At 55.5% G+C, this 14,844-nt stretch overlaps 1 protein-coding gene across 5 annotated transcripts; it reads right to left on the bottom strand.

The window, feature by feature from the left end:
• Window positions 1–666: 666 nt before the first annotated feature.
• On the bottom strand, window positions 667–13,761 carry ZFP92 (ZFP92 zinc finger protein). 5 transcript variants are annotated; one of them, XM_036840956.1, is made up of 5 exons: window positions 13,376–13,761; window positions 8,221–8,351; window positions 7,901–8,027; window positions 6,734–6,838; window positions 667–6,394 (listed from the first exon to the last, which is right to left on the bottom strand). In XM_036840956.1, exons 2-5 carry the CDS (start codon window positions 8,251–8,253, stop codon window positions 5,127–5,129), a joined length of 1,533 nt encoding a protein of 510 aa, XP_036696851.1. In that variant the 5' UTR covers window positions 8,254–8,351; window positions 13,376–13,761; the 3' UTR covers window positions 667–5,126. The 5 variants fall into 5 exon arrangements, with proteins under 5 accessions (XP_036696851.1, XP_036696852.1, XP_036696854.1 ...); XM_036840957.1 differs by having other exon boundaries at window positions 8,221–8,348; XM_036840959.1 differs by having other exon boundaries at window positions 8,221–8,271.
• Window positions 13,762–14,844: the final 1,083 nt, after the last annotated feature.

Below are 14,844 nucleotides of genomic sequence, written 5' to 3'. Positions count from 1 at the left end.
GCACTGCCCCCATCCCTCCCCCAGCTCCCTGGGCTTCAGAATGTTCCTGTCTCTAAATGGGGGCCTCCATGTCCTAATCCCTGGACTCCGTGAATGTGACCTTATTTGGAGAAAGGGTCTCTGCAGATATATGACAAATCTTGAGATGAGGTCCTCCTGGATTAGCTGGGTGGGTCCCAAATCCAATGACAGATATCCTTACAGGAGACAGGAGAGGAGACACAGACACAGAGGAGGAGGCGAAAGATTTGAACAGACACATCGCCCAGGAAGATATGAGTGTGGCTGACAAGGTCACTAAAAGGTGCCCAACATCATTAGTCATCAGGGAAATGCAAATCAAAACCACAACGTGATCCCACTTCACGCCCACCAGGAGGCCTAGAATCAAAAAGACGGACAAAAACAAGTGTTGGGGACGACATAGAAAATTGGACCCTCATACGCTGCTGGTGCGAAGGTAGCGTGATGCGACGGCTTTGGAAAACAGTTGAACATAGAGTTACCACGTGACCCAGCAATTCCACTCCTAGCTACACACCCAGGAGAAAGGAAAACATCTGTCCACACAAAAACTTGCACACAAATGTTCACAGCAGCTTTATTTGTGAAGGCCAAAACCTGGAAACAACCCAAATGTCCATCAACAGGCATTGTGGTCCATCCACACAATGGAATAGTACTCAGCAATAAAAAACGAAGGATTGATATACACACAACAACCTGGATGAACTTCAAAATCATTATACTAAGAGGCCAGGCAAGAAGAGTGCATACTGCATGGTTCCATTTACACAGAATTCTAGAAAAGGCAAACTAATGTGTACTGATAGAAATGGCAGTGGTTGTGGGGACGGGGTTGGGGGGAGGAAGGGGCAGGAAGGAGGGAGCACCCGGGGGACAAGGCAACTTTGCAGGGTGATGGGCGTATGTTTACTGTCTTCATTGCTGTGATGGTTTTACAGGTGGAAAGCCGTCAAAACTCATCCAATTGTACAATTTAAATATGTGCAGTTTCTTGTACACCAATTATACGTCTATAAGGCTGTCAAGAAAGATGAAGAATCAGCAACCTTCAAATCCTGGAGGGCCCCTGTGTTGTGAAGTCATGCACACACTGAGGCTAGCATAAGAGAAAACCATCTAAGTTTTCCAGATATTTGTCATAACTCCCAGGGCAAGTGGGAGTTCCCCAAAGTGCTACTTGAGGCTGCTCATGTCAAAGCATCATGAGTGGTGGGCTGCTGCCATTCATTCCCATAGGTGAACACCCAATGCGCGTCAGAACTGTCTAGATGACTCTACTGTCTATACTTGGTGGTCATCCATGTGTAAATTCACACACTCCAGCAGTTACCATCTGCGTCAACGTTTCTCCTCCTTGATCTTAGAATAATTCTTTCATGTTTTAAAAAAAATTCCTCCTCCTCAGGAACCAGCTAGAGACCAAACTTCTTCACCTGGCATCCCTGGCTCTCTGCCCTCTGGTTCTAATGACCTTTTACCCTATGACTGCCCTACAGAAAGCCCTCCGCCCTTCTAGGGTTCCTGAAAGCACCACACGCTCCCTGTGCTTTACCCACTGGAAGCCCCTCGACCTCTGCTTCCTGTCCTGGGAGTTCGCCTGCTACTTAGTCCTACCCTGACCTCCAGAGACGGCGTGTCACCTCTCGTTACCTAACCAGGCGTAGACTTAGCAGCCCCAACTGAAAGCCACTGTGTCCCACCGCTGAGGAAGGGAGTGAAGAGGCGGGGTCCTGGCAGCTTCACAAAGCAGAGCAAGTCTCGCAGGCAATCTAAGCAAAGGTTCTAAGACACCATCCATGCTGTTTCAGGGTGGCTGCCCTTGGTCCCCGTGCAGCTCCACTTCAAGGGTTCCCGCCTTCCCTTTGCAGGGGCCAAGGGGCGCCCAGACACGCTCTCTCGGCTTCCCCCCACGTCTAGGTCAGCGGCCTTTCCTGAGACCTTTCACCCAACTGCTAGCCGTTACTTCAAACCGCAGTAGATGCCGTCTCCACCAGAGGGTGCCGTTCAAGGCCAACACCCAGACCTTCCTTATTTGTCTGCACCCAAAGTAAATGAATTCAGTTGGGACAGTTTACCAGTTACGTGAAGATACTGCCACGGCACTTAAACAGCTCTTGAAAAGTGTCCAAAGTTTCAAAGGGCAAATGATGTGCTATGGGCTGGTCCAGCGTCTTGCAAGTTCATCTCTGGAGTGGAAGCCCAGTCCAGAAGTGTGAAGGGACGCTGTGGTGGTGGGGGGGGGGCCTGGAAAGCAGACAGGACATCCCCCAAGAGTCTCAGCTTTTATACTCCAGTCGTCGTCAGAAAGCAAGTGCGGGCCACCATCGCAGTCCCCCACCCTGCCTGGTGGGAGCCAGATTTCAAGGCACTGTAGAGGGAAAAATGTAAGCATCCTCTCCAGACACTCTCTGGCTGATTCCACGTGACACCCGTTCAGTTTCTGTTGCACATCTGATTGATAACCACATCTAAAAGAAAATGATACTCAAAACTGCATCAGAGTGAACATCTAATGATCAGGAGTGAGGTTAGATGGAGAATTAACAAACCAAAGATGCATTACTATTATAAATGTCATGTATCTGGGTAAGCATTTGGAGACCTTGGAGCCTTTCAGGGCACTCTGAGACCGGAGTGCAGGTGCCTGGCATCTTTCCCGGCAAGTCCACTTTCTGTTGAAAACACTGGACATCACGACCCCCGCCCCCAGTATCTAGTCATCTCTGGGTGGGTCCAAGGTGAAAAAAAAGGCACTCATGTTAAAAATCGAGTTAGCTTATCCAGTAGAACCAATGCGATGATGCTATGCTGGGGAGATACAACTCTTCTTTATTAAAAGTTGGTTGCTGGCTGGCCCATGAGAGCGAAGCTGTTCACTTCCTAGAGCGATGGAAATGGACGGCAGTGCGCACGGATCTACGCTCTTACCGGGGCCTGTCACGTAGCAATTGTCGCCCCAATCCTGGGCAGCCCCGGCTGAACAAAAAAGAGGCCGGAGCCCAAGCACAAGGCCTCAGGCGCTGTCCCCTGCCCTGCGTGGGGACTGGTCTACCGAAGCCCTGCCGCCTGAGCAAGCATTGTGTGCACCTCATAGAAACACATGCTTCCCAGCTACCTTAGCATGGATTCCAAAGACACCGCTCCTAATACTTCTTTTTCTATCGGAAAACCCAAGGTTGCAGATACTTTCCACTGCCGCAAGGTAAGGCTGGAGCCGACTGTGGCCTAGAACCTGAGTTCAATGTGCTAAGGGGGCAACACTCATTTCACAAGTATTTACTAAGTGCCAAGCTCTGGGCTCAAAGACAACGTGACATGCAGAGCACAAGGAGGCTATGAGACAAGAGCAAGTTACAACTCTGGAACTTTCCATAAGTCACAGGTGTGTACAGTCATTTTAATATATCTAGATAAAACTTCTCTATCTATATAAAACTCCTCGATCTCTCTCTCTGTCTCTCTCACTTCTGGAGTTGTCCTAGCAGTTGGAGCTCCAAGTGGCATGCGCAGAAGGAGCCCTGTATTTCCAGGCTTTCCCACACCCTCCTGATGGTGTCTGGCCCTCCCCTGTCTGGCAGGGAAAGTGCGCGCTTCTCAGAGGCCCAGTGGGGGGCCTCCATCACACCCACCTGCCCTCGGGCAGCCTGTGACGGTGGCGAAGGGGGCTGGAAGGAGGTGGCGAGCCAACTGGGACGCCGGGCTGAGAACGGCAAGCGGCAGAACTCCTGGTCCCAGCTCTGGGGACAGAGTGAGCAGACAGGATGGAACCTGCCAGCAGCTGCCCCCCAGGCGGCACGAGGTCTCCCTGGAGAGTCTCCCACGGCCTGCAGTAAAGTGCCACTTGAAGGGTCCACCCCGTCCCTACGGGGCTAAGGCCGGGGGCGGGGAGTGAGAAGAGGGGCCAGCACACTAACTGGTGTCGGGCCTGGGGCGGCCCCCTCTCTCCTGCCTGAGGCCTTCTCAGAGAGTTGGACAGATTCTTATTTAAGGAGTGATTACCTGACACTTCCATATGGCAAAAATCTCTATCTTTGACTTACATTACCCCTGAAGGCAAAAACATTCAAAGCAACTGAACCTCTAATATTTTAAGAAATGTCACGTGAAAGAGAGCTGAGGAGAGAGAGCCATTACTGGGCACACTCTGTGCAAATTCCTGACCCGGCCGCTTTCCTCCTGATTGGCACCAGCCACAAGGGACGGCTGCTGCAGGGGGAGCAGCTAACTTTGGAGCTTTAGGCACTGAGGGTGGGGAGAAGGGGCGGAGAGGCCAGTGCGGCCTTTGCAGGCAGGGCCTGAAGGCAGCAGGTGGGGTGAGCCCAGGGGCTCAGGGTGCGGGGAGGAGACCAAAGGCAGCAGGGCAGCTGGTGGCAGCTGGGAGGGACCAGAGCCAAAGGGCTCCTCTCTTGGGGCGGAGAAGCCGAGAGTCTCCAGGACTCATCTTCTCTGCAGGGCCCAGGCCAGCCATCCGGCGGAATCCCCCGAGCTCCCAGAAGATGGGGTCTGGTGCTGCTCCTCCCAGAAGCAGGGTGTCCTGTGCCTTCCCGCCGAGGAGATGCCACTCTTCAGGGGCTGCCGGCGCGGGCACGTGCAGTTGCCTGAGTCCTTTTTCAGACCATTTCTCGATGAATTTTAGGTGATGTCACAGTCCAGCCACAGCCTCGCTGTGGAGCCCACAAATTTTGAATGCCCTCAGGTCCCTCCCACTATTAAGCTATTAAAGGATTAAAGTGCTTTTCGTGTCTTCTACCTGGAAACGCTAACAAGTCTTTGGGTGAAGTGAAGGCCCCCACGAGAGCAGATGGGCCACTCCTCCCTAATTCAAGGCATCCGCTCCCTCCCACCCACAGCACTCAGGCCCCAGGCACATGGGGCAAGAGCACTTTCAGCGGCTCCAGGGTGGAATACAAATGTGTGTGCACCTTGGCGGCACACACACGCCCGTGCGCACCGCACAGGAGCCGGCACGGGCGCAGGGGCCCGTCTGCCTGCGGTGCACTCGGTGCTTCAATTGCAGCATCATCAATGAGCAAAGGGAGGGGGATGAGGTGGGGAAGGTGGGCCTCATTTTAAAGCCAGCCCTCCCACGGTGCACCCCATCAGAAGGCGCTGGGGGCGGTGGCGTGGGCGGAGTCTGGACGGAGTTTCTCGTCCTCGGGGCAGGGCTCCGCAGTGGCTCTCCAGAGGACCAGGCAGGCCGGCACCTTTTCTGAGTTGATCCCCTCCGAGAGCTTCCTTCCGCGGTGAGTTTTCGGCTTCCGGCCGAGCTGCGGTTTCCCTTTGGAAGCCTGGCCGCAGTGGCCGCAGGCGCCGGGCCGCAGGCTGCTGTGGGTGCGCCGGTGCTCCAGGAGGACGGAGCCGCTGCGGAATGCCCTCCTGCAGTCTTGACACTTGTAGGGTCTCTCCTCGCTGTGCACCACCTGGTGCTTGAAGAGGTTGGATCGCCGGCTGAAGGTCTTCCCGCACTCACTGCACTCATAGGGCTTCTCACCGCTGTGCACCCGCCGGTGCTGGCTGAGGCCCGAGCGCCCCCGGAAGGCCTTCCCACACTCCTTGCACTCGAATGGCTTCTCCCCACTGTGGATGCGCTGGTGGTGAATGAGCTGGGAGATGCCCTTGAAGGCTTTCGGGCACTGGCTGCACGTGTAGGGCTTCTCGCCGCTGTGTGTGCGCTGGTGCTCGATGAGGTTGGAGCTCCTGCTGAAGGCCTTGCTGCACACGCTGCACGTGTAGGGCCGCTCGCCACTGTGGATGCGCTGGTGCTCAAGGAGCGCGAAGCTGCGCCGGAAGAGTTTCCCGCACTCGCCGCACTCGTAGGGCTTCTCACCACTGTGGATGATCTGGTGCTTGATGAGGTTGGAGCTGCGCGTGAAAGTCTTCCCGCACTCGCCGCACGCATAGGGCTTCTCACCGCTGTGGATGCGCTGGTGCTCCAGGAGCGCGAAGCTGCGCCGGAAGAGTTTCCCGCACTCGCCACACTCATAGGGCTTCTCGCCACTGTGGATGATCCGGTGCTTGATGAGATTGGAGCTCCGGCTGAAGGATTTCCCACACTGCTGACACAGGAACTGTTTCTCTGCGCCTTTGGAACCCTGCTGCCTTAGAACCAAATCCTGCCTACCTCTGCAGCTACTTCTCTGTATCTCTCTTTCCTCACCTGGGGAGCTGCCTTGGCCTTTCTCCCTGGGAGGGTCACCCCTGCTGAAACCTGTCTGTGGGCAATAAGCATGTTTCCGTCTGTGCTCAAGTGTTTCCTCTGACCGCCCGGCTACCTGGCCCTTGTTGCCACCCTGAAGGTCAGCCCCTGCGAGTTCTTCTGGACAATTTTTCTGCTTTGAAATTATCGGTTTGCTCTTCATCCTGTCACCTGTAAAGACAGAGAGCACCAACTAGTGTCACCCCCTCCCTGGGTCTCTATTTAGGTTTGTTCTTCACCCTCACCCTTACTCCAAGGCTGAGAAGAGCTGAATCAGGAGTTGAGGACGAGGGAGAAGAAGCAAGATAACCGTCAGCAGACAGGAGGGCAAGAGGGGAGGAGACGGCAACAAGCTAGAAATATCAGAGCTGGTGTGAGACAGGGGACTCCATGACAGATTTCAATCTGCCACGAAAGAGAAGGTCCCACCCAAAGTGGCCATGCCACCCTCCATCAGCCGCTGCTCTTTGCCAATGGCTTAGGCAAGCCGACAAAGTGCCCCTCACTCACCTGCCTGCATCCCTGTGGTGGTCCCCATCCTGTGGACGTCTGCTACCCAGGGCCCCTCTCCTCGCTCTAGCCGGGAGACCAGGTGAGGCTTGGAGGATGAAAACCCTGTCCATGAAAAGGAAGCAGGTTAGTCACTCCTGGACTCAGTCCAGCATTAGTATCTTCAGGAACAGAGAATGAAGAACTTTCTAGAAAGTGCCACTGGGAAGGTCCAGAGAAACGGCAGAGTCCCTCTAAGGAAGCAAGGTGCTCTGAGTGTACAGGGGCCAGGCATGCACGGTGAATCTTAAGTAGGTGGTGATTCAGCCCAAGAGGATAATGATGTTATTATTTGGCCTGCAGGACGGGCTGGCTTGTGGGAAATGGGGGATCAGTGTGGAGACCCTGAAGGACAAACAGAGGGTTGGAGCAAGGCCCCAGGGAGTATCAAGAAGCAGACAGAGCTGAAGGGCTGCCTGTGCCCCGAAAGCCAAAGCCCCGTTTCACCATCAGACAGAGCAGATGTCTCTGTTCCTTATGCCAGACTCCACTGAGGAATCCACAACTTCCCTGGGGAACCCCAGATCTGCCTGATAAGGGTCAAAAACAACCAAGGGGAAGAAGCTAGTCTCCCTCTGTGGGGTTAGATGACTGAGGTGGAATCTGTAGAGTCTAAAAGAAGAAACAGAACAAAAGGATCCCCTGCAACCCCAAAGGCAGGGGCGCAGTGGGGGAGCATGCCCCAGCTCTTTCCCGATTTCTCCAAGTCCTGGGCCTCTATGTCCTGGGCTCTCTGTGGCTTGAGGCAAGGAACAGATGCTTGTAAACCCTAGAACATGAAACGAATGTAAAGGCAACCTTGGTAAAAATGAAATAAGTATACATTAATGTATATAAATATTCAAGGCTAATTTGCATCTATCTTTTGGGTAGAAGAGATTTAGTTAACTCGTGATTTTGTATCAAAATAAGTTTGACGGGGGCCCACGCATTTACCTAAAACACCTACAAGCCCAAACCATTTAGCTAAACACTGCGCTATTGAGGTAAAAGTTGGGCGTCAATGGATTACTGACCTGATGGGGAAATGCATGTATTCTTGGACTCACAGTAACCAACAAGCAAAGAAGCTCAGAAATAAACAGTTCAGACACAGGGTGGGAGCCTGGCTGTGTGTGAGGTCCTTACCCAGTGACACCAAGTGGTGGTAGTTCTCCAGCATCACTCGCTTGTAGAGCGTCCTTTGTCTGAGATCCAGAAGCTTCCATTCTGTCTTGGTGAAGTACACAGACACGTCCTCAAAAGATACTGGCACCTAAAACAACCCATTGCTGTGACTTCAGGGGAATTCATCTCCGTGGGCCCCAGGATGAGCTGGCAGCAACTAAACATGGGGTGGGGGTGGGGCCCTGGAGAGCTCGGCAACAGCTGTGAGGATGGGACAGGAGGAAGCGGCGGAGAGAGGCTGCTGGGGGAGATGCCGCCCACAGTCAGGGAGCTCCACTCACCTTGCGTCTGGCCATCAGGAGCATGGCTGCCATTGCAGGGGCGCAGAGACGCTAATGTGCAGAGAGCCAGGTGTGAGCTGAGCCCATGAGCTGAGTGTGACCTCGTCCAGATAGGGTCCCAATCAGAGCTGCTGGGGGATAGGACTTCAGCATATCTTTTGGGGGGGGGACACAATTCAACCCATAACACTTTCTCAAACTGAGCTTCTGTCCCCTCTCTTCACCAGACAAGGATTCCGTCTCCTTGTGCTGGGCCTGCCTAGCCAGGCTTTCAAGGGAGTGTGTTTCTTCTTTCCTTTTTCTCATTTCCTTCCTCTCTCAGCCCTCCTCCCACGTGGCTAGCGCCCCAATCCTGACTTTCTAGCCATCCCTGGAAGCCCCACTGCCACCCCCTTGCCCCCTGAGGTCGGGGTTCTTAAAGAAAAACTCCAGGGGGAGGGTGATGGTGGTGGGATGAATTGGGAGTTTGGGATTGAGATATATACACTACTATGTATAAAATAGAGAACTAATAAGAACCTGCTGTATAAAAAAATTAAATTAAATTAAATTAAAAAAAACAACAAGAAAAACTCCAAACATGCATACCTCCTTCACCTGCAAACAGACTTGCTCTCAAGGAAAGAGAAAGACCAAGCTAGTGGGATGCAAGAGGGAGGGCCCCCCATCGCTGGGGGAGGGGTAGCGTTCAGGCCGAGAGCTGCGGGCTGGGGGTGAATAAAGAGAGTAGCTGGCCAATGGCATGGCGCATACCCGGCCCTGAGATGGGCCCTAGCTGGGCGGTCATGGTGCTGAAAATTGGAGCCGGGTGGGGGGTGGGAGGGGCAGAAGGTGAGGCTTCCCGGGGCTCACGCTAAGGCAGGAAGAGCGTATCACCAACCAAGTGGACAGAACCAGATTTCTCCACATCAGCCCTCAATGCCAGAAGACAGTGGGGCAAAAGAAAGTTTGCTCCAAGGATATGTCCACCCAACTGGCGGCCACAACATGGGAGTCGCGGGCGGAGGAGCGGAGGAGACAGGCAGTGGCGGGGGGAGGGAGGGAGTGGGCGTCGCAGCCTGCTTTTGCCCCAGGAGAGAGGGCAAAGGGATGGGGTCCTCGAGGCAAGTTAAATAGCCCCAAATTCCCTTATCACCTGTGATGAGCCGTCAGCTAACACTGGCCCAGAATAAATAAATGAATGCGTGTCTGATGGAGAAGTTTATACTAATCAGAGAGAAAGAATCTCTTAAGGTCGAATGGACGCGAAAACCATTAGGTGAAGCCTGAGGGGGAAGGGTCTGCCATAAGATGTCTTCCCCGTTTACTGCTGGTCACAAGAGAGGAAGCGAACCTAATGGTGGGACAGAAGTAGGATGTCCCCTTGGTGGGGATGCCCAGGGGGGCTCTTGCCAAAGCTTGACCTGATTCTAATGCAGCCTTGGGACCCAGCATCCAGTTTACAGAGGACCCTGGGGACAGAGGGACCAGTTAAAGGCACCACAAGGGGGGCGCCCGATCCAGAAGGTGGGCTGTTCCCTGGTCTCCTCTGCAAATCAGTGTCACGGGGGAAAGAGGAGGCTGGGTAGGGAGATTGTTCTGGACGAAAAGAGATTTAAGGGGCCAACAGCCAAGTGCAATGGGAGTCTTTGATAAGATGCTGACGTGAACAAAAGAGGAGTCAAAGGCGTTGCGGAGAGTGGAGGGTGAGAGTGGGGCCACTGCTGCCCATGTGTTGGATGGATAGTGGCACCAGGTCATGGAAGAAAATGTCCTTTTCAAGAGACGCATCACACCATTTGGGGAGAAAAGGGCATGTGAAGTGACTTTAAAGTGCTTCAACAAATACAAAAGACAGAAGGAAAGAGAGGGAGGGAGGGAGGAAGAGAGAGAGCGAGAGAGAGAGAGCGAGAGAGCGAGAGGGAGAGAGAGAGAGAGGGAGGGAGGGAGCGCGAGGTGGGGGGAGCCAAGCAAATAAGGCAAGCTGGAGCTAGAGGCCACTGCTAACCCTGGGAGGTGGGTACCAGGCTTGGTTAGACTATTCTCTCTACCTGTCTGTTTGCTTGACAGTGTTCAGAATTAAAAGGGAAAATAGTGTAGTGGTCCCTCAGTAAGTAAACAGAGTTATTGCCTGACCCAGCAATTCCACTCCTGGGTATATGCTCAAAAGAATCGGAAACAGTGTTTGCACAAAAATGTCCACCCATGTGAATTACCTGCAGCACAATTCACAATCGCCCAAAGGTGGAAGCAACCCAAACGTCCATCAACAGAAGAGTAGATAGCAAACCATGGTCTAGACACACGACGGAATACTATTTGGCCACAAAGAGGGATGAAATGCTGATCCACGCTACCATGTGGCTGAACCTAGTGTCACGATGCTAAGTGAAAAAAGCCAGACACAGGCACAAAAGGCCACATACTGCATGATTCTATTTATATGATGTAATATAATATTTCACAAGAGCTTTCTTGACCTAGTTTTGAAGTTATGACTAGAAACTCTTTCTCCTTGGCCTTCGCAAGCAATTTGCTAAGCTTGCGAAGTTTCCCACCCCACCTACCTCCCATATCAAAGCCCCTCTCTCTGGGGCCACTAAACCCAGGCCCCAACCCCTCCTTATCAGGGTCTCACACTCCGTGGCCAGGTACCAGACAACTAGGGACAGCTCCTACGCACCGGAGCCTGTGAAACCATTCAAACTGGCCACTGCCCAGGGACCCCAAGGACACTAGCTATCCCTACCCAGGTGCGCCACCCCTCGTGGCAGCCATCCCTCCTTCTGCCTGTCATCTCTCCAGAGTGTCACTGTCCTGTGGCTCGCTATAAAAAAAACCTTTAAATCTTATAAAACATATGACATGTCCAGAGAGTCCTAGGTAAATCCAGAGAGTCAGAGAGCAGATCTGGGTGCCAGGGGCTGGGATTGGGTGGGGGGTGGTATTGACTGCTTCGTGAGGACAGGGTCTCTTTTTGGGGTGATAAAAATATTTTGGAGGTCGACGGTGGTGATGGCTGCACAAAGTTGCAAATATACTTAGTGTCGCTGTCAAGTGGTCATCCTTTTGTCCACAGGCCAGACATGTTTCATTGGGACACACCATCAGTCACAGGGGGACCTGCACCAGCTAAAGGTGTGGGGAGGGAAGAATACTGATAATAGCAAGGGTTTTCAGACTAGCATCAAATTGTTTTGAGACACATCACAAGCTTGTTTTTTCTCTATCACGACTGTACTGCCAGGTCACCATCCATTTTGAAAAATACAGAAAAGCTGAAAAGAAGCGGCGTTATTCTGTAATCCTCCATCCCAAGACACGCTGCAGTGCAAGCCCCCAAGAGAGAAGAAACGAGCTGTGCCTGCCGAGAGAAACGCCACGGACAGGGTTCGCCTGTAGACGGAGACCAGCGCTCAAGGTCAGCACCACGAGGCGCGTCGGAGGCACCAGCAGTGTCTATCCTTGAGACCTAATGCCCCAAAGGCAGCATAATTTCAAATCCTGGAAAGAGACACGACAAGCCCTGTCCTCACAGACCCTAATGCCCCATCACCCCCGGGTGGTAACGGGGAGACACTCCCAAGCAGGAATGGAAGGAAGGACATGGAAGGAGCTTGCGGAACTGGAGAGTGGCTTCTCCTGAGACCCTTTGACGTCGGTGGGCCTCCAGAGCGGAGGAGACGCTGCAGGATGATTCTAGACCCCGACGCTCAGATCTCCCTGAAGTAGGACACCGGGCACGCAGGTGAGGGTCCCTCAGATAGCAGCACTTGGGGCAAGAAGCTGGGAAGGCCCGGGGAGCCAGGGTAACTGGGTGCCCCTCCCACACCGGTCCGCCCCACGGAGGGGAGCAGACCCCCAGGCCGCTTGCTGAGCCCAGCCGAAGCAAAGCAAAGCCGAGTATACGCGGAGCAGGCGGCGGGACGGGTAGAGCCTGAAACGACGTGGCCCCCAGAGGGAGAAGAAGCCAGTGGGCTTCAGCGTTGATGTCTTTGGAAGACCACAAGATGGGGCTATTTCCCCAGAAAAAGAAAACAGAAAACAAACAAACAAACAAACAACAACAGGAAAGGCATTCATCAACCCCACTTAGGCCGGATCAGGAATTGGGGCTTTCTCGTCCGCGAGGAGGGATAAGCAGGGCCACTAGGGTTGGGCTTCTTCCTTCCTGCTGCAACTTCCTCTGGTGTTTGGTAACTCAAGACCCCAACTGCCTCCTCTCGGCCCCACGCAGCATTCCCTGAGACCTGTGTCACCTGCCACCCACCTGGTGGAAAGGCCGGAGGCCCCAGGCCGTGGGGGGCCCAGCCTCAGCCCGGAGCAGAGATCCAGCCTGGGTGCTGCCCCAGGTCAGCCCAGGGCCACCCCTGCTGCCCGGCCAAGCAAAGCCCTCTGAGGACCAACTCTGCAACCCGTGTCTCCAGGCCCTGCCCTTCCCGGGGCAGAGGCTGACCCGGACAGAAAGAGGCCACCTGTTGCCAGCCCTTCCTGGGGTGCCCATCTCCTGACCTTGCCCTCTTCTCTCCCTGCCCCGGCCACGCACCAGGCCACTCCTGCCTTTGCACGGGCTGTCCCCTCTGCCCAGAATGCTCTCTCACCTCCTTCAAGTTTTTCGGAAATGTTGCCTTCTAACCACACTACTTAAACTCGCAGCCCCACCGCTCACCTCCCTTCCCTTGCTCCATTTTTCCCCCGCGGCACTTATCACTGGTTAACGTACTCTGTAGTTCTTAATTTGAAACGTTTACTCTTTATTGCCTGTGTCCTGCCACTAAAATTGGACCCCCGAGCAGGGCTTTGCGGTTTTGTGCCCCGAGGATATATCTGCAGTGCCCGCAGCCCGGCCCGCAGGCGTGCTTCGCAGCTGTCTGTTGGACGGGAGGGCCGCCACAGCTGGCCCTGCATGGCAGCCCCGCACACTTTCCCGCTCGGCCAGCTCAGCTCTTGCCCTTGCGGTCCTTCCGTCCGGCCCCTGGCTTCCTCTTCTTGTACCTTCCCCTGGCGTGCTCGTCCCCGCCGACCCTCCACACCACCGAGGGGCACAAACCCCCAACCCTGAGAGCCGCAGGCGCACGTCCGGGCACCCTCAGGGCCCATGCCTGCGGACGGTTCGCCAGGTGCCCCCGGGCAGGAGTGCCGCGACCTCACGCAGAGGCGCAAAATCCAAACTTACCAGGCAGCTTGGCGTCGGGATGCTCTCCTGCCAGCCCCAGAATCAGCGGCGAAACGCAGTCAGAGGAGAGAAACTGGGAAACACGGGCTGCCCTTCCCCGGCGGGCGAAGGGGGCGGCCCCGAGGGTCGGCCGGCAGCTCTCCGCGCTCGCGCTCGCCACCTCCTAGGGTGTCCCTCGGCCACCTGCCGAGAGCGGGCTCGCGGGCCTCTGGGCTGTCCTTCCCTCCTCCCCCTGCCCCAGCCTCCGGGCAGGCCCGAGGCCAAGGCCGCCGCCTCCGAGAAGCCCTCCGGGGCAGCGCCCCCGGGAGGCGGCGGAGCTCCTGGCTGGGTCTCGACCTCGCAGCTGGGCGCCGCTCGGGAGGCGCGTTCTGAGCGGCCGTCCGTCAGTCCAGCGCGGACGAGCGGGGCCGAGGCACGGGCGGGGCCGGGGCGGCGGCGGCGTGGGAACGGGGCGCGGGGGTGGGGTGGGGTGGGGGCACGGAGCATGCGCGGCGCGGCGGGAGGAAGGGACAGCCCGTGCCCGCCCCGGCGCGCCCCATGGGGGTTCTGGCCTGGCTCGCTGCGTACCCCGGGGCACTTCCGCTTTCAGTCTGGGCTGCTTCGAGGGCTCAGGGTCACAGTGGTCCGTCCACCCACCGCACTCCCCCAAGGGGACAGGGGAGGGGCAGTGTTGGCTGCGCACCTCCCATGGCTCAAACTCTGGGGCTTTACTTTACGTCCATCTATCCGTCCGTCCATCCATCTGGGACCCACGGGATCCCTGCGGGGTAGTCAGCACCAAGTGACCCAGCCATGGCACCCCAATAAGGGACCAGCCCACTTGAGTCAGGAGGGCAAAGATAAGAAAGTGAGGGCAGTGAGAGGGGATTCGGGGAAGAGCGGTGTGCAGACAGAAGGAGAAGGAGTAGTGAAGAGCTACTGGGTGCACTGGTCTTTCCCTTGGTCCCCCCATGTGACTGTCAAACGGGGCCACAGGTTAGGCATTGGGGTCTGCACTTTCCCACAGGATTGGGGTTGAAATCCAGGGCTGACTGTGCACATGCCTGCCGTTGATAGTGATGAGTTCCTCCCAAAGTTAGGAATGGGAAAAAGACTGTGGACGAAAAGCAACAAGGAAAAACAGCCGGAGGGCATGTTCTGTCCGTCCCCGCCCCGGCTGTTGGGAATTGAGCACAAGGTGGGTACCTTTCCTTACACAACCAGAGCTCAGGCATCTTCTTCTCTTCCAATGGGCCCTGGCCAGGAGAATGCAGGCCTGCAGTGAGAAGCCCTCCCCGTGCTGGTGCTCCCAGGACAGCAGCGGCCCACCCCTGGCTTAGGGGAGAAGCTGGGATCCCCACTCAGGGTGCTTCTGGCCTCAGGGAGCAGGGTTCTCAGGGGGCCAAACGCAGCACAGCTTCAGGGGCCCTCCCCTGGAGCAGAGTCAGGGAGGTCCCCTGTGGCCCTTGGTTGTGGGCTCTGATGCCCAA

The sequence above is a fragment of the Balaenoptera musculus genome, chromosome X, assembly GCF_009873245.2.
Source record: "Balaenoptera musculus isolate JJ_BM4_2016_0621 chromosome X, mBalMus1.pri.v3, whole genome shotgun sequence".
Classification (NCBI taxonomy): Eukaryota; Metazoa; Chordata; class Mammalia; order Artiodactyla; family Balaenopteridae; genus Balaenoptera; species Balaenoptera musculus.
The sequence above is the reverse complement of the archived record's forward strand: the minus strand, read 5'-3'. Positions and strand labels throughout refer to the sequence as shown.

Coding starts and splice junctions, on each gene's coding strand:
- ZFP92 (XM_036840956.1), bottom strand. CDS start 8,253: ATGGCAGCCATGCTCCTGATGGCCAGACGCAAG. Junction 6,839..7,900: donor CCACCACTTGGTGTCACTGG/GTAAGGACCTCA, acceptor TTTCATGGACAG/GGTTTTCATCCTCCAAGCCT. Junction 6,395..6,733: donor CACCACAGGGATGCAGGCAG/GTGAGTGAGGGG, acceptor CTGTCTTTACAG/GTGACAGGATGAAGAGCAAA.